The sequence below is a fragment of the Seriola aureovittata genome, chromosome 7 (genome assembly GCF_021018895.1).
Source record: "Seriola aureovittata isolate HTS-2021-v1 ecotype China chromosome 7, ASM2101889v1, whole genome shotgun sequence".
Classification (NCBI taxonomy): domain Eukaryota; kingdom Metazoa; phylum Chordata; class Actinopteri; order Carangiformes; family Carangidae; genus Seriola; species Seriola aureovittata.
This window is the reverse complement of record NC_079370.1, coordinates 22,982,782-23,008,874: the sequence shown is the minus strand read 5'-3', so window position 1 is coordinate 23,008,874 and position 26,093 is coordinate 22,982,782. Positions and strand designations below refer to the sequence as shown.

General features: G+C 39.6%; 1 protein-coding gene across 1 annotated transcript; it reads left to right on the top strand.

The window, feature by feature from the left end:
* Positions 1 to 163: 163 nt before the first annotated feature.
* On the top strand, positions 164 to 24,008 carry ube3d (ubiquitin protein ligase E3D). The gene is made up of 10 exons (XM_056381786.1): positions 164 to 445; positions 3,632 to 3,843; positions 4,384 to 4,474; positions 6,230 to 6,452; positions 6,965 to 7,037; positions 7,122 to 7,200; positions 9,056 to 9,164; positions 10,349 to 10,515; positions 13,275 to 13,413; positions 23,454 to 24,008. Exons 1-10 carry the CDS (start codon positions 354 to 356, stop codon positions 23,472 to 23,474), a joined length of 1,206 nt encoding a protein of 401 aa, XP_056237761.1. The 5' UTR covers positions 164 to 353; the 3' UTR covers positions 23,475 to 24,008.
* The last annotated feature ends 2,085 nt before the right edge of the window (positions 24,009 to 26,093 follow it).

Here is a 26,093-nt window from a genome sequence, read left to right as displayed (position 1 = left end):
TGGAGAAGAAGATGTATTTATTGTGGAGGTCAATTGCGCAAAGGCTCAAACACAATACATCTATCAGATCATTTCACTATATGTCACGATATAATGTGAGAAAAGGATTTACACTTTTATTTTGAAATGTCTGACCGGATGCTCTTCCCTAACAACGGTCTACTTGTCACCGGTGGTATTGTCACGCTGCAGACATGTACCAACCCCTGGATTCTACAAGCTAAATCGGACAAATATTCTCTTATTTTTTATTTACTTTGGATGAATGTTACTACCCACAGTCACCCAGCCAAACTGAGTTTTGATTAGTGGATGATTTCCTTTTCTATTCTTCTTGAATATTGCGCTAAAGAATGGCAGGCGTGGAGATGTCAACCAAAACGCCTGGTGTTGGAGTCTTCTTAGAGCTGAGAAAAGGGCTTCAGAGTGGACTCCTTATTGTCGGGTGATTATTTTAATAGATAACTATTTCACAATTACAGTTGGGTTACATTGTTGTATGTATTGGCAAGTTTGCAATGCAAGCTGTGCTAGCTAAACTCGTTAGCTACCTTAGCCCAATAAACGTAAACTGATGCTGCATTTCTAAAAAAAAAAAGCGCTGACTAACACCGGTGTTTCTGTTGTGTCAGTGACACGTTCAAATCTGTAACCTTAGGTAGGCCTAAAGGCCTAACTCTTGCTTGAATTTCGTCACTTTGTGTCATGGCATTTGCTGGACAACCTGCACAGGGGCCCTACCAAAGATGGTGTGACAAAATGAGTCACTAGCCATTTATTCTAATCTTTATAAAATTAATTCAAAGATTAAGATTAAATATAGCACACGGGTACTAGGCTTTTGTCTCCAGAAAACTGTGGTTTCTGCTTTTTGTATTTTAAAAACTAGAAAACTAGTAAACTGCAGTATGAAAATAGGTTTTGTGTATGATACTTACAGTGTTTAGCAATGGTATCAAAGTAACAAGGTGCACTTCAAGTAGTGTACTTAAATACCTACATGTACCAGTATATGTGCTGAAGTATTTCCATCAGGTGCACCTTTATGCTTCTACAACTCTGCATTTCAAAGAGAAAAATTTTACTTTTTCAATCAATCAAGCAATAATTTCAAAAGAAAAAGAACATACGTAATTAAAGGCCAGACTGAAGAAGTACGTTTTGACTCCACTACATTTATTTGACACCCATAGCCACTTTTCAGATTAGCATTTTGAATAGAAAACATCAGATGAAGTTATAAAATATGATGCATTATTATAGATTAAACTATCCAACAGTATATTAAGTTGACTACAACAAACTACAACATTAAAGTACAACTAGATATTTATACATAAAAAATAAAGAGATAATTCAATTCTGCATAATGAGTACTTTTTATTTTGATACTTCAGTGACATTTTGTTGCTAATACTTAATTAATACTTAATTTTACTAGGTAGCATGTTGATGTGCTGTTTCAGTGGGCAGGGAGTCCTGACTGGAGTACCAGGTATACAGTAAATCCAGCAAAAACCTCTGTGACCATGGTCATATAATAACACAAACTCTACCCAGTCTACCCAGTGTCTCCTGGCTTCACACAGTCTGGATATCATATTGTAAAGGCATGCTAATTAGATTTGATAGTATTATGTCATAAAACAAGAAAGTTAATAGTATTAAAAGTCATAATGTATATTTTCTGCTTTTATGCCTGTTGTAAACTCATATTTCAAAAGATTTTATAAAATATTATTAGCTATTAAATAATTGTACATGTACAGTGCAAACAGCAGCAAAGATGAGAACCAGAGTGGTGAGTGTTCGTAGACAATCTTTGATAAGAGTCACCTCTGCATGCTCAAATTGGATGTAGTATGCCTACAACAACAGTAGATGGGGTTAATGATATTTGTCATGGAGAAAAGTGAAGCGTGGTCCTTTGCTCTCTCACAGTGCACTGAATTCACAGTGGAGAGGTGGCTCTGTACCCGACTGCACACTGGAGAAATGTTATTATAACTACATATAACTGCATTTGTTCACCAAGTTATTTTTCAGTTAAAACAGTGTTTCTCTCAGCTAGTGGTCTTAATGAATTCAGTCATTATTCAGTACCTCTTTTGGCTGAGGCAGCATCATCCAGCAAGAGGTAGAGGCAGCTCTTATAATTGTAGTGGCATTATTTATAATAGCTCTTTACTGTACTAAGCTCAGTTCTGCAGGGAGAAGTTGGACAGTAGCTGGACTCTCCCTTTTATATAATGACGTCTCCACTCAGAATACCTGACATAAAAAACAGATTTTGTTCTGCAAACAAGAGTGGCTCATTAATCACTGTACCATATGAAACTCTGACTAATTACAGATTCTCCTGAATCCATATGTCGTAGACAAGGGGCAAATGCATTAGTACACTATGATTTGATGTTGCCAAGTTTTGGGAAATTAGCTTGTTGGTTCACTAATTATGCATTAGGTATCACTAAAAAATGACCCAACCCAACCTCTTTAGTACAAGGGTCATATCTTGAGGTGAAACAATCAATCTATTTCTCAGTAAGTTGATAGACAGAAAATAACTACTTTGATAACTGATGAATCCCTTCAGTAATTTTCCAACTAGTTACAGCTGCTCAGATGTAAGGATTTGCTTATGTAATTACCTGCATGTTTCTAAGACTTTTGGTAGCAAAACAAAACAAGAAATGTGAAGAAGTCACCTTGAGCTCTGGTAAGCAAATAATTAAATATCCGAAATGTAAAAACACTGATTCTGTGAAGGTGTTCATATAATCCTGTGTATTCATGATTCAGAAGTGGTTCATATTGAGCAGAGGTGAATCTGTGTGTCACATGAGGATGAAAGTTGTACTGTGGTTATTGTAAGTCAACACAGAGTTGAATAAGTTCTGTCTGTAGCACTGATGGCTGTTTGTCTCCATCTCCGTGTATTAGTTCACCAGAGACTGGTGACCAGCATCTTCACCCTCTTTACCCTTGTACAGTTCTGACCAGAGTGACATTTAACCAGCAGGTTAAATGTGCACAGACAATGGATAAGAAAACACAGAGTCTCACAACAGAAACAGAAAAAACTTTATTGTAACAATTTGTTGAAACAAATTTTAAAAAGTGTGTGAGGAAACCGGAGCACCTTGGAGGAAACCCACACTGCCACAGTGGTGTAAGGATGCAAGAAGCAGCCTAGAGAATGAAGTCCTGTCCCACATCCAGGTGACCTTCTGCATCAGGACAAAGGGTAACCTGGATGTGGGGCCAGACTTCAGTTCTATATATTCAGTTTAATATAAAATTTAACAAAGAAAATCATCAAGTCATTGCATTGGAAAAGCTGGAAGCAGCAAGTATTTGGCATTTTTGCTTGAAAATGACTAAAATGATGACCATTATCAGAATAGTTCCAGATTAATCTGTTCTTATTTTTGACTGATCAATTAATTGGCTCATCGTGGCAGCTTTACTATAGTGCTAATGTGGAGCATTGAGGTGAAAGAGGTTGTGAAATGATGTCGTCGTGATCCCGTAACAATCAGGCCATAAGTCTTGTGTTGTGTATCACTTTAAGCCTGTGTGTGTGTGTGTGTGTGTGTGTGTAAAGCCTCTGCTCCTGTCTGCTCTCCAGGAAAGATGTAGCCAATAGTCCTGCTGACGTGGTTTTGACAGGTGGAGATTCATCGCTTCACATCAGGACTCCAGGAGGCGAGCTGAGCCTGAAGTTACCTGCAGGAGTCACCTTGGAGCAGGGATCCTGCATTCCAACACCAGCGGGAGGATTCTGTGGAGAGGAGCTGCATTACAGACTGCGCATCAATGTTGCGCGTATCTCAGCCGAAGGTGACGTGTACAGAAACACATCCAGACACGTGGAATGTCCCTCTGCCTTGCACAGACTCCTCTGTGCCAAGATGAGAACAAAGTCTTTTGGTAGCTATTTAGGGCTGCTTTCTGTCTATTCTGAATTAATTGGACTGAGTCACTTGGTCATCTGAGACAGGGAAGGTGTAAATTCTGCTCTCAGCATACTCAACGGCCCACAAGCAACTGATCATCAGAGTCACGAAAACACTCCCTTTTAAGTTTTGAATTGATCTCATATCATCAAAAGTGCACCGCAGAGTCATTGCATAATATTCCCAAACTCCATCTTTTGGCATTTCCCGAGATTTTTTTTAATGTGACTCCTGGTGTGTGAGACGAGAGTTATAGCTAAGGACAGTCACTGACGAATCCAATCAAAATCAGATTGATTGCCCACTCCTTAGCCAAGCCACCTTCACCACCCGGTATTTCATCGATTTTGTGCTGTGTAGTACAAGGTTAGCACCCTTTCACCAAATCTGCCTCATTTATCTGTTTTCCTTTGGCCCTCCACAGATGCTCATGACAGCGTGATGGAGACACTCTGGGCAAAAAAGAGTTATTGCTTCTACTGCCAGGGCTGCATGACCAGGCTGCTGGAGGACAGGTGAGGAGCAGGCGGACGGACGGACGGACGGGGGCAGCATCTGTGGAAAATGGGTTTTTATTTACACCCTCCTCTGCAGGAAGAGGAGCAAGTGTTTATTGATGGTGTGACCCAGCGCTAGAAGTGATAGTCTGAGAGAGAGAAATTGATGGATGTAGCCAGAGCTGGAGTCCACAGTTGTCAGCCTGACTGGGTTAGAGTTATAGAGTCGGTGTGACGTAAGGATCTGCGCTACCCATTAAAAAACAATTGTGTGGTTAGGTGCTTCAGCTGGACAGTGCTATTATTGCCTTCAGCTTGTAGCTTTCTCTGGTCAGCAATGTTGAAAATTGCAATAGCTGCATTACAGACACCCTTGCCCTCTGGCTATGTCTCACAGCAATAACCCTCTAAAAATTGCCCAAAACTTATTTTTTGCTTTTCAATGGGGTCCAGGAAAGGTAGGAGTGTCAGAAGTGCTCACAACAAGGTGAAAAGTTAGATTTTCATCATGCATCATAATGCTTTGTAACAATATTTTGTGACTACAACCAAGGTGCCCTCTACATATTTTCTTTGTATAGCACGAAACATAGACTCGGTTTGTTGTTTGTTAGGGACACCTGTCTAAAAGTGATGCAGTCTAATACAACAGTCCTGCAATAAATCCTAACCTCTTGAGGTTTACAGTTTTCAGTTTTAGAAAGGAGTTGATTCAACTGTATGATCATTTTAGAGGCTGCAGTTTGTGGTGTTATTGAATCGTATTGCCTTATATGGACAGGTATTTCCATTATTTTGTCCACCACACTTACATCAATGATGGTAGGCTAAATAGCTGAAGCACCTCTTTGTATAATGAAATACAGTTTAGCAACAGCACAAAATGATCAAAAAGCTTTATCAACACAAACTGAACGTTACAACATTCATGAAGGAGGATTTATTACAGGACATTTGCATTAGACTGCATTAGTTTCAGCGAGGTGTTCCTAAAAAACTTTACTCGATTGAATAACAACAAGTGCTGTATTAGAGCTGCACTATAACAATGGCCGAAATGACTGCATGTAATGTGAAATGGTTCACCCAGCTGTAGTTTCCCCAGTTTTAATGAGCCCTTTGCATCTTTCAGCCCTTTTGTTTTGGGTTCAGCCGCACTGATCTTATCAACCTCATTTCCAGCAACAGGAAACTGTTTTCAGCTAAAACGCTCTGATAAAGCCGTCGTACTCCACCTTCCCGGCACCAAACCACAGAAAGACAAAGTTAGCAACTGGCCGATGAAGCACGGTGGAGAATTTAGAAGCTAAAGATCCAGATATTTTCTTCAGTGAGAGGAAACCAAAGCAAAACAAAAGAAGACTAAATGCTGGACTAGAATGAATCGGGTGGTCAGAACACGACTTCACATGAGTGATGATGTTGCTTTGTAATTGCTGGGTTTAAAAACATAACTGTTTGCTAACACTTTAACTATAGAAGAAATCTGTTACATGTTTACATTCAATCTACAAAAATATGTTTTTAAGGAACTACTGAGAAAATATTTAGCTATTTTGAAAGGTCCGTCCCCCCCTTCCTCTGGGGTGATTTGGATACTTTTGTGTCCGACTTTTCTTCTTTTGGATTCTGACCTTCTCTCTCTTTTCTTCTCTCCCACTGCAGCAAGACCAATTAATACAATTTCAACATGGACCATTAAAGAAAGAAAACCTGTAACCGCTTTCTTTCCTTTTTCTTTTTCTTTTTTTTTTTTGGTTTCCTCTTCTGCAGAGTGTTTAAGCGAGTTCTTCCTCTCCCTAACGGTAACTGGAACGCCATCGTGGACGACTGGTGTTGCCACCCAGATCCGTTCGCTAACAAGAAGCTGCTACCCAGAGCAGAGGATTGTTTACTGGGCGACACCTTCCTCCTTCTACCCAGAGATGACAGCTGTGATCAGACTCTCACGCAGGAAGTGAGCCCTGTTGGCGCAGAGGACAGTCAAGACCCAAAGGTGAGGGGATGTGCAAAGCAAAGCGATAGTTTGTTGCTTTAGCCGGAAGGAAAAGTTTCTAAAACAGCATTTCAGGCAGAAAAGTGTCTGAATATAAGTGAAAAAATTATAGTAATAAAACCCACTTAAAACAACTTAGCTGCTGCAGGGACAGAAGAAGTGGAGGAAGCACTAAATGGTCAATAAAATATTTTTTTAATAAAACACAAAAAATTGGATTTATACTGTATCATAACGTATACTGACCCACACAGAAACTCAACCCTCAGACAGCTGCGTCAGTGAAGTCAAACACTGAGCTCCCTGTTTTTCCGTTAGTCACTCTCTGAACGAGTGGCAGCCTGCATGACTGAGAGTGAGAGAAATAGAAAAAGAGGCAGATAGAAAGAACAAATGACAATGTGCCTACCTTATGTCTCTCTCTGTCTCTCCTCCTCTACTCTTTTCCGTCCTGGTTAAGTTAAGTTAAAAATGGGTGTGTACTGTGGTGATTGCTTTCTTGTTCCACACAGAAACCCTGTCGCCGACTGGCTCTCATCTCCTGTAGAAACTGTTCTTCAATGCTGGGAGAGGCTGTCGCACCAGGTACACATCATTCGAATAGATTTTCATAAATAAACATTTTCAGCTGTGTTTACGCTATGAGCCTTTCTCTGTTGTTTCTCACAGGGACCCTGAAACTGTACATCACACAGGTGGTGGTGGAGCCCGCAGTCGGAGACAGAAAGCCAGAAGCTTCACTTAACAGGCAGGTTTTTATCCAAACGTCCTTCTAGCGGTGATGATGAGGAAACTGTAGCAGTTAAACCAAGCTGATTTACAGGGAAATAAATAAAGAGTGGCTGTTACAAGCTGGAGATGAAGTCACACTCAGTCTTTCTGGGTTAATCATTGTGACTCTTGTCATATATTTTTGTTCTTCACAATAAAATCAGTACGGGAAGAATAAATCAGTTCTAGTTCATTTGTATGTCACTCTCACTCCCGATATCTGACACACCACTGATTGGATTTAACTGAAACTTTAGGGAATGACGCATATCACCACAGTATTCAGGCTTTTTCAGAAATAATTACTCTATTACGGTGTCAGTTCTGAATGAAACAGTTCAATAACCACATCTCTCATTGTGCAAGTTTGAATAATTTAGACATTATGCAAAAGCATCAGTGTCTCACGTGTTTTTTTTCAACACCATGTTTTCACATACAGTCCTTTTTAAATGAACCAAACTCAGTCCTCCTACAAAGGACCAACAGAAAAGGGGCTCAGTTCTTTTTGTGAGTTCATTTGAAAGAGGTATGCGTTCTCTTCATGGTTCACTTCAGCTCTGATGGAGCCTCAGTCCTCTCTCTGTTCACACTATAGTTCCTCTGGAGCTCTCAAACCTTTACTGCTTTGGATTGTGGGTAGCTTTCACTTGGAACAAGGTGGCTGCTGCTATACTTGTCTTACCCACAATCCTGTGGTATTTGATTACATTAGTAATATTGTATTGTATGTAATACAGTGTAGTATATATATTGTGTGTATACACACACACACACACACACACATATACATATGTATATATATATATATACACACATGAGCTGCTGGACACCTGAATTTCCCCTAGGGGATAAATAAATCAATAAAGTATCTTTCTATCTATCTATCCTATCTATCTATCTATCTAGCTATCTATCTATTTATCTATATATATACATACATACATGACATTTGATATTATTAAATCCTATAGATGCTATTATGTAATGTATGTATGTAGTAAGTTTGGCACTATTAAATATATTATTAAAAGTATTAAAAAAAATCTATTTAAGTACAATAAGCCTACTTCTGTATTATCCTTACTTTCTATGTTATCATTAACAAATACAACCTTATAAGAGAAAGTGTGTGTGTTTGTGTGTGTGCATATGTGTTTGTGTGGGAGAGAGAAGTGAGGGGGTGTAGTTTCTGTGTGTGGTAGACAGTTGCTGTCTGATGTGTTCATTCTGTATCTGGAGAAGTACACTAGTTATTTCCTCGTCCATAAGTCTTGCTGTCGTTACCAGCGACCGTGGTTCCATCTATTTGTTTTTTTCGAGTGTCCCGGTGCAATAGCATGTGATTCTGTCTACAGCAGAGCTGAAATACAATGGCAAAAAGCATAACAAACCTGAGGCGTCTTATTTTCACAGTACACAGTTTAGGCAATCCACAATGCGGACTCGAAGCTTTAGAGAGGTCTGAATTTGTTCGGAGTGGTCACATATGCTCAAAACATGCTGAGTTTGTTTTGAGGGATGAAAGGAACCAAGTGTGAAAACACTTAAACACTTCCCCCTTCACTGTACATGGACTTAATGACTAGCTGCATTATTTGGCTTAATAAATTATTTTCAAAATGGGTCCTGGGCCGACACATGACCATGAAAAGTAACATATTTTCCATAACTTCATCTCAGGTGTTTGGTGAGAAAGGAGGGCATGTAATTTTGTCAAAGGTCATTCATCCTTCCACTCTGTTTAACTGTGAGTGCATGACCAAGAAGATTAAATGACTCATATAAAAAACTATATGTGTAACTGACTGAACGTTGCCTCTTTTGGACAGATCTGTCTTCGTGGAGAGGACAGTAGCAGCCAGACTGCTGGAGCTGTCGAACTCACTGAGCACCTTCCACTTCTCTGTCCAAACTCCTGATGGAAAAGCCTTCTTACTGGTGAGAGCGAGCCGGCAAATCAGGCAAACACACGATGCTTTAGTAAAAATAGACTACTCGATGATTTGAGAAATGGGAAGGAGGGATTTGGCAGGTTCTTCAAACAAGCAATATAAAACGCTGATTGATTGTGATTTGTTAGAGTTGTTGAGCCTGCTGCTTCTTTAAAATCAGCTACACAAGGATTATTACAAATGGCTCTTTGCAAAACAACAGTAACACACGACTGCAATTGTATAGTACATTTATTTTTTTGGCACTATAGTGAGGACAGAATTGTCTATTTCATAATGTAGTGTTGTGTAGCAGAGGTGTGTTTGCACATAATTAACAGTAAATCTAACTGTAAACACATCTGCTTTAACATTTGACTAATGTGTGTTTATATTCTAGTACTAATGAGGCTGGCAGATGATTTTCTGTGCTGATATGTTTCAGTCTGATCACTTCATGCAGATTGTGTTTTTGGCAGACTGAAGGATATTAAAACTGTTCACTGAAACTCAGGACAAAATTAACAATATAATCAATTTTGTGTGAAATTAGGACAAAATGGAACAAAATTCTACAATAAATATATTGTCAAAGACCCTGCATCACATCAGAGGTGGGTGACATTAGATTTACTGGACCCACAGACTCCACATTTTTACAAGAAAATTGAAAAATCAACCATTTTTTCCTTGTAGTATTTTTATTTTTTGCCTGACTTTATTCAATTCAATTCAGTTTTATTTGCATAGCGCCAAATCATAACATACATTATCCCAAGGTACTTTACAGGGTAACTATTAATATAATACATTATTATAGAGAGAAGCCGAGTTCACACATTATTAACACACAGTATGTAGAAATGTGTTGAGGTGACTCTTTTGATGAAGGTGACAAAATAAGGTGATTAAGCACTGGAAGTATTTTATGTTTTATATGTTATATGGGCTAAGCATGTGTCTGAGACATGTCACAAGCTTAAAGTCATTTTTAAAATGAATTTTCATAATATTAGGATAAATCACGTATTTAAGTGACAAAACAATGTTAAATCAAGCAGAACATCACTCTGACTGCAGGAAGCTCGAGTGGATACGTAGACTTTATGTGACGGAGTGTGTTTTCTTGCCCTTGTGACGTCGAGCATGTGCATCTCAAGCGTTAAGTGACCTGTCTGCTCTGTCCTGCAGCTGTGGCTGCTGAACAGCGACTCCATCATAGCGTCAATCCCAGTGATGTGCGTCGGGGGTGAGAGGTCTGTCAGCTCTCAAGCTCTTCCCATCCCATCACCCAAAGCTGCCAGAGCCCTGAAACTCCTCTACGTCGCCTGCTCCGACACAGGCACCATGCAGAGAGAGTAAGTGAGGATGCTTACAGTATCCTCCACGGCTGCTGCCCTCCAACACCCCCCACTCCTCCTCCTTCCAGTCTTTGTTTTCCTCGTCTTAATCTTATCCTTTCATCTTCCCCACACACCTTCTCAATCACAACCTGTCTCGGCTCACCGCGAGGGATGAAAGACGACTTTGTTGGTGAACAGATTTTGGTGCGTAATAGAACACTTTGCGCTGTTCAGATGTAATTGTCTGTTATTTTGCAAATGAGATTGCTATCAAAGGTGTTTATCATCTCAAAGTTGTCAGTTGCGTAAGCCACACTCGTGTTTGTTGCACATACAGGGGGGGGGGTTGTTTTGACTGGAGTTAGGCTCTGTGTACCTCGCTGTGATGCATTAGAGAGGTGTAGGTGGATGTGCTGCATGTGGTTCTCCATGCTCAGTACAGCAGCACCCCACTGGAAGAGCCTTCCACTCTCATTATTTTCAACTGAATCAGGACTCAGCGTTTTTCCCTCCTCCTCTTCCTCCTCCTCCTCCTCCTCCTCCTCCCTGCAGCCACATAAGAGCGAAGGCAGAACAGGGAAGTTTTGTTGTTTCTACCATTCTGACAAGCCCACCGGCCGACTGTTGGAGAACAAGTAATTAGAGGCGAAATTCACATGAAGGAGGGACGCGTTGTCTTCCCAGTTTAAGCAGTAAGAGTCCATTTAAGTTACATGATGAACTGTATGAGCTGAGTGATGCTCAGGGAACTTACTGCAGAGTGTGACATAGCTGATAAAACAGTACCCATTGCTAGAAATGAAACAAAAGTATCTTTTGCTGTTGATGTCTAGTGGACAAACTATGTAAATGTGACACAAACTATCTCAAACTTATCTTTGATATATCTGTAAGGCAATTTATTGTTACTTTTCTGCCGACATACGGGCAAATATCTGTACATCTGCAGCAAGCAAATATCAGCTGATATCTTGTCCCAGCTCATTTATATTCCCCCTCCTTTTATTATTTGCTGGTCAGTGTTTAAACCTGTGGCTGGGCAATTAATCTAATTTTATTTTTCGATTACGATTTTGGCTTCCAACGATTATGAAAACAAGATAATCAAGATACAACAAGTTTCATCCTCCCTACAAAAAACCATCCCCCCATCCACTTCCTGGTTACGTTTGGACATGTGTTAGCAACACACTTAGGAGTGTGTCATCTTGAGTGGTTTGCTGGTTCAGAGACTCTTTATATATATAGTCGGGCCAGTTACGGAGTTTTCAGTATGTTGGTGCAGTGCACTGCAACATATTTGGTCTACCGCAATTTATTTTTATTTATTATTTTTATTTATTGAATATATGTTTAGTAGTTTTCAGTAGGTTGTGGAAGTACACCAATGTTACAATGTAGTTGATCTTATTTATTTTTATCAATTTATTTTATAAATAAGTATAATTTTTTTTTAATTTTTTTTATTTGATTTTCTGTTGAATTGTATTTAAAGTTCAAGAAAGTCAAGTTAAAATGACAAAGTTTTTTGGTTTTTTTTAAGTTCAATAAACACATAATAAATAATCTCAATATTGATCAAAATAATTGTGATCATGATTTTTGCCATGATCAAGCAGCCCTATTTAAACCTACAGTAGATTGATCATTTACAAAACAAGCTTCACATTAGAGTCTCGGATGTGTTTTTTTCTTTTTTATTTCACCCATTTCTGACGTTTTCTCTGAAGTCTCGCAAAGCTAAACGCCGGTGTTACTCACACTTTCTCTTTCCCCCTACATAATTTACCATTCATCCTTCATCACTCATCTCTGACATTTTTAAATTAAATGTTATGCCTGGGGAGCTGAACTCCCAGGATGATGGCCCTCTTATTCGGGATACAGTCGGTTACAGTCGACTGCAGCCTGGGGTTGCAGTACGTGTTGTTAAAACTGCCAATAATTGGCTAGAGAATCAGTGAGCCAATGCCTAAGTGGATTATGCTTGTCGCTAATGGCAGTGACTTGATTACGAGTTGAGTGAAAGTCGCAGGCACCATCATCACAGTCTGGTACAATGGGGAAACAGGAGGCCTCATAGGTATGGAAATGGAGTCTAATGGAAATTATATAGGCAACTCTTTTTCCATAGAATTCATTCTGATATGTGATTAATCAAATCCTGCCGTAGATGATATTAACTATATGACCGTGCACAAAGAATTAAGATGTAGACTGGTAACTTGATTAGATTTGCTAAGTAAACAGCTTAACCTGATAAGACCCTTGTTGTTGATAGCAAGTTTTCCATGCATGGCTAAAGTGGTAGTGTTTCCTCAGTCTGATATGACGTCTTAAGTAAAACTGCCAAAACTTTGAGAAGACTTTTCCCTCTCAGGAACTGCACAGATGGCTAAATGTCACCCAAACAAACTGGATCAGCACCACTCGCTGACAGAGCATCAATCTTTCTTCTCTCAGGCATTCTTCCTCTTCTCTTTTCACTCCCCTCTTCTTTCCGTCCCACACACACACACACACACACACACACACCATCATCATCATGCACGCAGATGGATGCCACACATCACACACTCACCATCAGTCAACTTGTATCACATGTATCCCTACTTATCCAGTTCAGTGTACACTTTAAACTACTTAATTAACACGGCAGGACGAATGCTGCAACGTGGGATTTACATTAGCGATTTCTGGGCATCATCTTGACTGTGTAATGACATGGCAGTCACTATAAATCACTCCCACTCTGTGTGCGTGTGTGTTTTCAGCATCGTAACTAGCTGGGAGGTCAGTGCCATCGGACATCCTGTGGTGCTGCCGCTGAAGGTGTGTGAGGAGCTGCTGCGAGTGATAGATGACAGCAACTCTACGCTTCCTGCGTCAATGCGTTGCATGAACTCCTATGAGGTGAGATAGGTGCTATGCACTGTAATGGACAACGCATGATGACTAAGGCTTGTTGATTCACATATCTTTTTGGTATTTTTAGAACGCTTATGCCCCGATACAAGCAGGGAGACGCTGAAAGTTTTCTAATTCATCTTCATCTTCTGTAAAAAGCTGTATTAGTAGCACAGCAGTAACACTTTTAGCCGACAGCAATCGCTTATTTCACATACTTCCTGCTTACAGCACCTCGCTTTTCCATTATTCACTAGTGCTTGACAGTGTTTTTATCCTCCCTTAATTAATTTCATGATTCAGAGCTTTCAGTTACCAGCTTCGCTTTAAGGATTATGTGGGTCAAATGTAAGGTTTTTACTTTTGTCAGCCTTATTCCCGCCTCTATACACCTGTGATTCTAGGAAATGTGTATATTTAGCCCGAGTTGCTGGAGAAAAACCCTTTGACTGGAAAATAGGAGGTGTTAACTTTGCTGACAACTCTATTCTCCTAGCCGTTTTAAACATAGTGACAGGGGTAATTAGCACCATTATCCTCCACTTCCTGCTCAGAAAGTTTAGGAAGTGACTGCTCCTGCTTAAACAAGTTTTACATCTGCTATAAAAGTACGAGAGCTGAGGTGATGTTCAGTGAGCGAATCCCGGAGAGGAAACCCGCTGTTGTACATCATGTGAACCTGCTTCGCGTCAGCCTAGACAGGAAAGAGTGGAGTCATATTAGAGACGTCCGGACACAATCTTAAAGTGATAGTTGGGGTTGTATACATGGGGTTGTGCGAGGCAGTTATCTGTAGTCGGTGTATTACCTGCAGTAGATTCAGATCAGCGTGCTGCCAGTTTAGAGAAGCAGCCGGGAGCACCGGCACAGAAGCTGAGCGGTGCGCCTCTGCGATCAGGGCCATCCGCAAAAATGTTTAAAACATGCCCACAGAAAAAAGCTAATATCAGTTTTAAGTGTTCGATATATGTTGAATATTTCCACCGCTTTATCTTGCCCTACGCGTAGCTCTTTCTGACTCAAACAGCTGATATTCAGAGTAATACAGTGCGTGGTAGTTCAACGATAATACGTAGTTCAACAGTTCAACAACTTTAGTTCCAAAGGAAAGGGCTGTTTTGACGGCAACATGAAGCTATATTCAAAATAATGTACAATTTTTTTCTGTGGGAATATTTTTTAAGTAGCTAATAAACGTTTTTGCGGATGGCCCCGTCCACAGCAGCACATCACTCAGCTCCCGTGCCAGTGCTCCTGACTGATATTATAAACTGAATCTACTGCAGGTAATACACTGACTATAGCTAAGTACCTCACAGAACCCCACGTAAAATAACCTGAACTATCACTTTAAGGTTCTGTATCAGTGCCAGTCCCGACATATCTTAATGGATCAGCTAAAATAACGCAGATCTTTTCGTTAGCTGGCAAAATCTCCAGTTGTCACCTAGAAATTAGCCTACTTTTGTCTACTTAGGCTGAAATACAGAGCCCATTGTTTGAAAATACAATTTCAAGTGGAAAATCTGCCACCATTATTGTTGTACAATGAAAATTGAAAGCTTAATGTAGCAGCAGCAGGAATTGTAGCAGCAGTGATTTATTGGGACAGGGGTTAGTCAGTTATACCAAGGTTCCACCGCCGGTTTGATATTAATGTTAACGTTTCAAATCACTGCGCAGAGCACGTGTACCTTTTACATACCACAGCAAAAAATCACGCTACAATGCAGCTAAAGCATGCTACACCTGACCTGTGGAAAGGGGCAGTGTGTTTGGAATTGTTCTTTCCATCAACGAAGGAAAGTTCAATCTGTGCTTGTGACTAAAGAACACAACATTGTGGTTTACTCTAACAAAAAGGCGACTTTCTAAACTCAGATAATGTCAAAGTAGACTGAGACTGTACTATTCGTGATCTGTCTTGACCAGAGCTTGTTCCCTCTTCTTTCTCTTACATTGTGAGCATTGTGGTCAGATGATAAGCAGCATTGTTGTTTTCTGAGATAACAACATGACATGGGGCGGAGGGTGGGGGTGGGGGTGGGGGGGTCTGGAGAAATTAGGCTATGTTGAAATGGAGAAGACTACAGGTAGAGCGACCCAGACATGGGACATAGGATCTGTCTGGTGGTTACAGCGGTAAAAAGAGTGTGATAAACTGACACACTTGAACACTTCCTGATAGTAGGAGCCTGTTGTGCTATAGGCGGTAGAGGACGGGGAGGTAATGTGATCATAGAATCATCTAGAGTTACCGGAGGTGGACTGAGAGCGGCTGAGAGTCCGTGGTTAAAACAACTGTTTGACAAACACTCCCAGGGTCAGGAGAGGAGGACCAGCATGCAGCGGCATGGCAGACTGGAAGCGTATAATGATCTGAAGAGTTACGTCTGCTGGAAACAATGAGATGAAGATATGTGAGAGGAAATGGAACAAAGAGGGAGGGTGTTGTGAGATATGGTCTTTATACTGTCGTCTGTTGGAGGCTCAAGTGAGCAAAAGCCCATCATGTTTGATAAATATAGTAGTAGTAGTTGTTTTTTATTCAGTCATCAAATATAATACACTAAACATAAACAATATAGACAGAAAAACAAAAAACAACATCAGCAGTATATGTATTAAGTAGTGACTGAACAGGCTCAGGCCGAAGCAGAATGCCTGCAGACATTCTTATCAATTCAGCTACCCATCTATAGAAAAGAAAATTATTCACAGTTGTAACCCTCAAAAATATCTCTATAAACCACTTAACAACCAAAAGAATATTAAACATTTTTTTATCCATATTTGTATTGTTCCATAAATTAAGAAAAGGAAATCATTCACAACTGTCAAAAATAGCTTTATAGATCATTCTTTTGAAAACCAAAAGTGAATTACACATTTTAAAAATTTGAATTATCATTGTTCCATAATTAACTTTTAATCCCTCTATTAGCTTACAAACAGCTCTCAAATCGTATTTGCTCTCCTGTATTGAAAAATACTTTTTTACACCATCTGGGAGTGACTTTGATTTAGCTCTGAACATTATTTGTCATTAAATTTCATAGCTTGAGACTTTAGAAACAATAGATTTGTGTGATCATGGTAACCTGCGTTATCAATAATACGTAGAGTATATAAAGGCTATGATAACATCTTACTCACTAATTTCATTGTTGTATATTAACAAAATAAATACAAGTGGCCATATGCTCAGACAGGACTTAATAAATTCTAATCCCTTATTTGGTAAAGTTGCTCCAATAAGGATTTTTGGGGCCAATCACCGATCAGTAGCAGCAGTATCAGACGGTACCGATCACCAATCACAGGGTCCATTTATTCTTAACCTGCTCAGGTCTAAAGCATCTTTTCCTATTTTTGATCCACCCGGTCTCCTTGTGTAATAATTCTTGTATAACCTCAACCCTGTAATGCACAATGAAGTTCTATACATCTTTTATTTTTTCCAATCCATTTCACTATGCGTTTAAGATCACACCTGCCACAAGCCTCTGATCGGTCGACAGACTCAACCTAAAGAATCATGGGATTGCTAGTAGACATCAACAACAAACACGCTAACCACAACAATAACTTGTTTTCAACGTGGAAACATTGATAAATAATCACAGAAAGCCTTCAGTTTTGGATTTACAAAGTCTCCAAAATGACAAACACAAAGCTTCTGAAGGGGATACGATCGCACCAGAGTCCTCATGTGAACGGTGCAACACTAGCAAGCAGACTATATTTAGCCATCCTTTGATGTCGTATACGACATTGTTGACCTTTTTAAAAGTAAAAGATGAAAAAGTATCATGATTTGACAACTGTTTATTTATTAGAACTGACAGCCCAGTGCAGTCAGTGAAGCCATTTTAGCTGCGCACCATGGTCCTCTGCTCGGCCTCTACAGAGATAACCAATGAAACATCAGCAGATAACAGCCGGTTGATGGGAGCACCCTTATTATTTGGAACAGGTAATGAATAGTGATATCAAAGAACCCAGCAATCCCACACAGGTATTTTCACATATTCTGGCTGATTGGATCTCTGTTCAGGTGGAAGTAAAGTGGAGCTACGCTGAGAGAAACTCCATGTACTAATACAACTTTTTCATGGCACATTGTGACATGTAATAGCAGAGCAAGCACAGGTGAAACTAAATTTAGAACCTGTTCCCGAGCCATGGTATTGTGCATGATGCCTCGCTGGCTTACTGCTTACAGGGACACTTAATGGAACTGATTCATCACTGATGTCATTAATTTCACCTGTGCTATTCATGCTATGAATAGTCAAAACGTCTGATGTGAAAAAGGCCTATTAGAGCCACAATGGAGAGTGAGGAAGATGTCAGTGTATGCCACCACTATCCTGAAAGAGGAGGTCTAATCAGCCAAAAGTGAAAACACCTGTGGCCGACCGTGGCTGTAAAGATCATCTCCCAGACCTCAACGAAACGCTGTGTGAACCTGTGCGTGAAGTATGTTGATTCATTCATGAGGCGGCTTTCAAACAGGGATGAAAAGAGTAAACATACTAAACACAAGTATAAAGGAAAGAGCCATCCAAGCCACCCTCACGCATGTTTGCCGACATGCAGCCCTGAGAAGCATAATCCCAGCTTCACTGTACTTGTCAAAGATCTATATGCTTGCAGTCTAAAAACGTAATGGCAGAGTATGTTTACCTTAAATATTCATCATGGGCTAGGTAATTGGGTTGACTTTAGGATTTGTCAACAACACTAGGCCTTTTTTTTTTTTTTTAACTACAAACAGTTTGACTGAGATGGCTTATTTCCATTTAAGTGTCCCAGTAGTCTCAGTACAGTTTGCACAGTAATTTTAGCAGGACCGGTCATGGTCCTAATTTTGTAGCAACTGTGTGAGGTGTATTGACTTGGAAAAAACAAAACACACAAAAAAAAAACACCTGGTGACAAATCCAGCGACTCTTTGGATAAACCTCAGCAACTTTCCATAGAAGAGTCGCCAGTGAGCTACTGCCACATCAGCAAGAGGTACAGTGCTGTGTGTGTGTGTTTGAGAGAGAGAGAGAGAGAGAGACAAAATAAGAAAGATACTCACTTCAAACTTTCTCTCTGAGTGATCATTTTATACGTAACTATTCCCCAAATCACAGCACAGCCTTTGTCTTTCACTTGTGTGTGGTGATTTTGCCAGACGACGTCGTGGTTATAAAATCAGGATTTTAGCAGCAGCAGAGCAGAAGCTTGGAAGTGACTTGGAAGTGACTGCAGGTTAACATGTGGTCGTAATGTGCTGCATTTAAGTCACTATTTCAAACTTGTTCCTTTGTCAGACAGCATAAACATAAAAACATGTAAATGAGAACAGCTTTATTGGGGATTTGTCTGTATTATAATACTGTATATGTGAGCACAGAGAGTCGGAGAGAAGCGAACAGATAAAGGGCTGAAGCTGTCTGACACTAAGCAGAATGCAAATACAATGCAGTGACATCACAAACTTACATCACTAATTAGCACATTATGTCATCTAACAACTATTTCCAGCAGGCTTTAACTACTTTCCATTGGAAATACTTCTTTACAGCAACGTCCTCAATTTCACGTGTTGACCATTCACGGTCGAGCCACCAGGTTTGACCTTGTCTTGTGAACATTTTGACATGTTGTGAAAAATCCACAGGTTTGAATAAGAAAAAAAAAATTAGCTAAATGGCTGAATTCCGTTTAGGTGCTTTACTTTCAGGGTCCTGGTGTGAACGGTGACTCACCGTCGCACAGTAAAGACTTGCTGGACCACTTCAGTAGAACAGCCATCGTTAACATTATTAGTAACACCTGTGCTTTTGCTGCTATGACGAGTTAAAATGTCTGCCATGGAAAAAGCCAGAATCTCACAAACCGGCCAATATACTTTTTTCTTTTTTTCTTTTTTATTCAGTGCATTATATCATCACCAACTCCTACAGCCCAGCCCAGCTATCATAGCACTGTGACATAGTTTATCAGGTAGCTGTGTTGACGTGTGTGTGTGTGTTTTTTTAGTTTAATTTCAGTCCCTGGGAGTAGATCAAAGCCTGCACCATAACCCAGCCTGTTATTATGCTGCATGTGGAATGTCTAGTGTTGTCTGGGCTGCTGTGTTTCCCGCCCTCCATCCCTGGGCCTGCCAGTGTAATGGGGTGTAAAGTAGTTCCAGCTCTAAGTGTCACTCTTGAACCTGAAAACAGACAACACCCCCCTCCCCCCACCGCCTCATTAATCTCCTTCTCACTCCCACAAGACGGCATGTAAGTTAGACAGGAACTGATCCAAGAACTGATCCAGCGCTTTAGACCTGAGGAGATATCTCGACCATGGAGCCTCAGTGTTTCTGCAGTCGCACCAGGAGCGACTGAACTTTGTCTAAACAAATTACTTCCCCCAAGATGCTCACATCACAAATCATTGCATGTGGACCAATGGATGAGAGGGGGAATTTATCAACAGAGCCGGTGGTCTGTGATGCTTTCTGCATCAATGTTAGTGTGGTATTCTTTTATCCAAAAAAACTCTAGTTTATCTCTAGAGTGATGAGAATCATACATTTTGCTGAGTAATATCTTTAGTGTATGAGGGACTGATAATACATTAGTTGTGTATGGGATACCCTGAGCCTAAAGTTGCTGTGACATTTGAACAATACAACGTATTGATATCTAAATCAGTCACTTTTTTTCTCAGACGTACCGCCACATATCCATCCTGTGAGCTCAGTTACTACTTCACTGACACAAATTGTTCCAACTGTGTTCATTTCAAGTGATTTTAAACCGAGAGTTAAACATAAATTTGTGTACATTATATTTTAAATATTTTCACTGCTGTATCTTACTATCAAACAGCCCTTTCATTTAAAACTTCATTTTTCTAAACTACAGTAAAGCTTCGCACAAGTGCATCTACAGCACTCACTGCATTACTCCACAGATCAGCTGTTAAAGTCCTGAAGACGTAGCGCTGCTCAGAGGGCGTATTATAACCCCATGTATTTTGAAGACAGCAATGGCTGAAGCTTATCAAGCGACAATCACTTACAAATAGCCCCTTTAACTTAACAAAATAAAAAATGTTATAAGGCAGGGAACAGAATGCTTCTCATTAATCATGTGTGCACTCAACAACTATGAAACATCATTCAGGCTAATAATAACGTGACAGCCACATTCACTGACTGCTCGACATAAATCTGCAGCAGTAACAGAAAATGTTGAGTTCTCAACATCTTAAAGGTTGTAATTGGTTCACGTGTCAGCCAATTTAATTTGGATCATGTCCTCGGGGCAGGGTGGACACCGGCCCGAGGATGATAATAGAATGCATCATTATATAGGTCAGCAGCTTTGTTCATTTCTCCAGGACTATATCCGTGTCTATCTCTCGCATCGGCTTGAACTGCAAGACACATTTTAAGTTTAATATTCTGTGGAGCGACAGCAACATGTTTCTTTCGTCATGTTCTACTGTTCCACACCTCTTTCTGTCTCTCTCTTCATGTGTGAAGAAATATGCTCTCTGCTGCTTGCCAAATTTGAAGTGTTATGATAACAGTGTCCCTGGCACCAAGCATCAGAGAGTGTGTGTGTGTTCAAAAGACTTCCTCACACCAGCCTCTTGTCATTGTCTCAGTACTGTTAATACCCAGACATTAACCCCTCTTCTGTAAAGTCCCTTCAACTAAAGAGCTGTTGTGTAGAGATGGAAAATAAAACTACCAAAGGTAATCTATTGCTACAGCTAGATGTATGTAGATGTATTACCCTCAAGGCTTTGCAGTGATATTTTATATTTCACTGTGCTAAAGCTCAAAAGAATTTCAATGAGATGAAAGAAGTGTAACACCCTTAAGCATGTTATCATCAAGTGTTCTGGGCAGACCTACCAGCCGTTGTAAAAACATTAATGTATCTGAGAACCTTTTTTTCTGTGGCTTCTCATAATATAAACATTTAATAAAAAAAAAAAAAAAGAAAAGAAAACCAGGAGCAAGTGCGAAGTAGCGAGTCTTCTGATCATATGTTTGCTTGTTTCCCTGATTCGTCTCTTTAGCCCGGCCTTCAGCCAGCTGGCACAGAGCTTGGAGTTCACAGGTGATATTGCACAGTAGAGGAAACCACCACTTGAAGTCCAAAATTAGCTATGCTGTCAACTTACCTTCACACATTTTTTCACACAGTCTCTTTTCTTTGAAGTGAACATCCAAAGAATGTCCAGCAGGGTCCAAACATTACTGGGGATCCCTCTGAGAGGATACTATGGGTTTTTCCTCTTCCTTTATCAGTTCATTATCAAGTATAGGGCTGCTTATTTTCATTTTCGGTTAATCAGTTAACAGTCTGTTTGGAAACAGTACAAAGAACTTATTTTAAAAAAAAGCCCCTTTCTGCTTCCCAAAGTTTAAAGTAAAGATTTAAATAGCTTATTTTGTGCATCCAGCCATTCAAAACCCAGAGCGATTTATTTTAATATCACAGAAGACTAGGAGACCCTGCTAGTAACAAGAAACTGGAACCAGAGAATGTCTGTGATCTTTTTCTTAAAAATAAGTTGGCAATTATGTTTTTGTCTGTTAACTAATATATTAAATGTTTGAGTTTTAATCACATGTCTTAATAACACATCATGAAAGTGTTTTTTGCTACAGTTCTTTGTGCCACGAACTGGATACCAGTGAATATGAGAGATTTTTAAACTCTTACTGATTGATCAGCCCCTACATTGTAGTGTTCATTATTTTTTATTTGCAAGGTAGCAGAAAATCCCACCTTCAGCTTGCACACATACAGATTTATGTGTCAGTGTAACAGTTTTATAGAGGATTTGTTTTTCTTTAAAGCTACCTCTCTCTCTTAGTGGTGGGATCCTGCAAGAACACGCAATTTTCTGCCAAAGTTTGAACAGTTTTGCTTATTTCACATTCGACATGCGTGCTTTCGTGTTACTGGTTTGAAGTGGGCGGGGCTCAGAGGAAGTTGATGTGCTCCAGTCAGAGTTTGAATCCACGTGATGAGTTGTGGGTTGTTTGCTCAGCTGGGTTTTTGAGCATTAAACTCTTAATAAATGTTTTTATTTTTTTTATTTCTTACTTTAAATTTGATTGTTGCTGTTACAGTAATGGATATTAGAAAAGAAAAACTTATATTTGAAATAAAGTTATAAGCAAGAACTTATCCTGTCTCTCTACTCAGGTTTCATCATTCACACGCTGAGCCTGCCAAATGCAGCCATTGTTCTCATGTCAGAAAATGTGCAGCTCCACAGGAGCTTCGGGTTTGTACCTTGCTCAACGGCAGCTTGTCCTGTGAGAGGAGAGCAATACACCCTTTCTCCTCTTTCATTTTCCCAGCTTCAACCAGCAACCCTCTAACCACAAGCCAGTTTCTTTCCTCCATCAAGATCCCCATTGTGGCGGTTCCTTATCACTCTGTTTTCTTTTTTCTGTGACTCAGAGTTGTTTTAGCAGCAGCTCCACTCCAGTTGCCGTTTGTTATCATTTGTATGAATTACCATTGATGCGCTTGAGTAGTGAGCAGACATTGGCATGGGAAAGCAGAGGACAGGGCCTTGAGTGAGGCAAATGCCCTCATCCATCATCCCAATATAGAGCCCTCAGTGGAGCGAAGCCATTGTCTGCAGCAGGCAAGCACCCAGGAATAGCAGATGGAGGAAGAGAGAGAGAGAGAGAGAGAGAGAGAGACCGAGGACAGAGCTGAGCTGATTTATTTTCGGGGCTTTGTTTATCTGAATGTGTGTTTTAGAAGTTGATTAAAACTCTACCACCTGTGGTTTTTTTTTTTTTTTGTTGTTGTTTGAAGACGTAATTGCAGATAATGTGTTGCTGTGCTGATCAGCAGACGATTGAGATCCAGTACATCTGTGCTTTTGGGAGCAAAAACCTTATTGTAAAGTACAAACTGGAGTTCTGAGAAAAAAAAAAAAAAAAAAGTTGAACTTCTTTAATTTTAGTGTGTCCACATAGATTTTAACCTTCCTTAACTTTTGCCTGTTGTTTTTAGGCGGCGTACCTGAGACTCTGAGGTCGAAGGTCAGAAGCCAGGAGGTCATGGCTCTACTCGTCACTCTCGGTAGAGGATTCAAGAGGACAGCTGAGAGGGGAACGTCTGTCCTGCGCAGATTTCCAGTAAAGTATAAGAACGGAGATTACAGCAGAAGAAAATGCAGCAGGCGTACAAAAGCTTGTTTAGCATGTGTAGCTGTGGTTTCTGGTTGCGTCCGTCAACACGTTCGGTAGTGCATCATCGCCTGCAAACAGAGTCATGTTGACACAAGTTGTTGCCTGCTGCTTAATGTTAACACATATCCAGTAAGTGCAAAAACTGGAAGACGATGACAACATAGAAATAGTTTTTCATAGAATAGATAGTTTGATCTCTTTGTTGTTGTTATTTCATTTTTAATCCTCATGTATAATTACACCAACGTGTATCATAACGGTTGTAAAGCCTGTATAGGTACATACAGTGTATTTCTGTCCAATTCAGAACTCTATTTTGTGTTTTTCTTACCGTTCTCAACAAAAGCAGATTAAACTGTTGTATTTTTTAAAAGTATCACCTCTTCCGTTCTTTTTTTCTGTCTGCTGGAGAGCACTGCTTGTTGATATGTGGGACATTGTTCTTGAGTTGGCTCTTGATGAAAGCTTATTATAGAGGCACTTCAGCCCCAGGGTACAACAGTGCATCCTCCACTTTAGTGTAATTACAGCTTGTGGAGCTAGGTGATTTTTTGTCTAGTTGTGGGTTTATTTGGGAGTGTGTGTCAGTGATTGATGGTATTTATGTAACATGCGTGGTACCGGAAATCATTGTGAAATGGTACGGTTAGACTTTGAAAATCGGCCTTTTAGTTCAAAATGTTGTACAGTCTTCACTTTCTTAAGTTCATCATGATGTGGGACGATCAAATAGCTCTAACAATATGTCAGAGTGGGAGTACTTCGGGCACATTATCATTATCAATGTTTAATCTAGGCATATCTGTCTGTCAGTTGGTTTAGCCTGAAATATCTCAACAACTATTGGATGTAGTTGGTTCCAAGTGAAATGTCTCCATAATTATCAGATTGAATGCCTTGGAATTAGCTACAGACATCCAGGGTCCCGAGAGGTTGAATTGTTTTCCTTTAGGTGATCCTCAGATTTTTCATCCACTGCGGGGGTCGGCTATTCGCAGCTCTGGAGCAGCAGAGCTGCAGCGGCTCTTCAGCCCTTCTGCAGTGGCTCCCTGTAGCTTTGAAAAAAATAAAATAACATGAAAATAAATAACAGCTATTTTTATTTTTATTTTATTTTTTCTTTTAAAGAGAACACCTCATATATTGGATATCAAGGTGATACTGATAATATTTCGTCGACTAAAATATAGGTCACATCTTACAACGTCTCCATAGCAACGTTTACAGCCTACCGCCTCTTCCTGCTGCTGATAGGTGGCTGATTTGGAGTTTCGGACCCCAGGTAAGCTAACCATGGATAAATCCAAAAAAAGAAAAGTCTGCAGCTATATTTTTAATTTATTTCAAAGTGGGTTACTTTTTATATTTTTAATCCTTCACAAATAAGAGAAGGACTCAAATAGGCCTGCATAGTTCTGTGATTTATTTAAAAGTAGGCATACACATGCTAGTGTTTTTTTTTTCCTATTCATAAGAGTTTGGTGTTTTCCTTTGTTATAACAGGTAAAAGTTTAACGCTGTGTTATATTAATTTTAAGGGTCGAATAGGTTTTGCGGCTTCAGATGATTCTTATTTGTAGGAGAGGGGCCAAAATTGGCTCTTTTAATAGTAAAGGTTGCAGACCCCTGATCTAGTGGCAACATTAGGTCAAAGTTTTCACTTATCCAGGGACATTTCTCAGTTTCTATCAGATTTATTGGCACAAAATGTTTCCTGTAATTTGTAATGAAATTTGTTATAGACGGCCATGTTCCCTTCAAAATGAATTTAAATAACCTCAGTAAATCTTCAGCTTAATAACTCTAACCACACCATCCTCCATCATCCATCCATTCCACTCTAATCACACCAGAAGGTCAGAATTTCAATTTGTACTTAAATACTTTAGGTCACATATTTTACAATTTTCTTTTGTTTTATTTGAAGTTTATATATCCCTAAGATGAATGTTTTGTTTCATTTCAATGAGGTTTTACATCTCCTCTCTTAGGCTTCACTCTGGAGCCGTTGCATGAGCAGGACTGTTTTCTGAGCGACACACATCCAGGCCAACCTTAGGCAATGGACTGTGGCCTGCTGCTGTAGCTTGGTATAACTCACTGGTAAAGGCAAATGGCAACAGTCAGTCAGCGCCGAAATGAGCCGAACAGACGCTCAAACTCAGTATCTTCTTTTAAATCGCTCCTAAAAAAACATTTCTTTCAGAAAGCTTTTAATTAATCTATTTTAAATATTTCACATATTTTTACATTGCTTACTTGTGTTTCTATTTTTATTGTTTATTTTATTGTTTTATCTCCTTTATCTCGAGTAATTTGCTTCATGTGTTTTTGTTTGTTTTGTTATTTTATCCTTACGAAGCACTTTGTAATCTCTGATTTTAAAAAGTGCTCCTTAAATGAACTTTTAAATAAACTATTATTATATTATTATAAACTAAAATGCTCCAGCTGAATTTTC

Coding starts and splice junctions, on each gene's coding strand:
- ube3d (XM_056381786.1), top strand. CDS start 354: ATGGCAGGCGTGGAGATGTCAACCAAAACGCCTGGTGTTGGAGTCTTC. Junction 3,844..4,383: donor TGCGCGTATCTCAGCCGAAG/GTGACGTGTACA, acceptor GGCCCTCCACAG/ATGCTCATGACAGCGTGATG. Junction 13,414..23,453: donor GTTGCATGAACTCCTATGAG/GTGAGATAGGTG, acceptor TGTTGTTTTTAG/GCGGCGTACCTGAGACTCTG.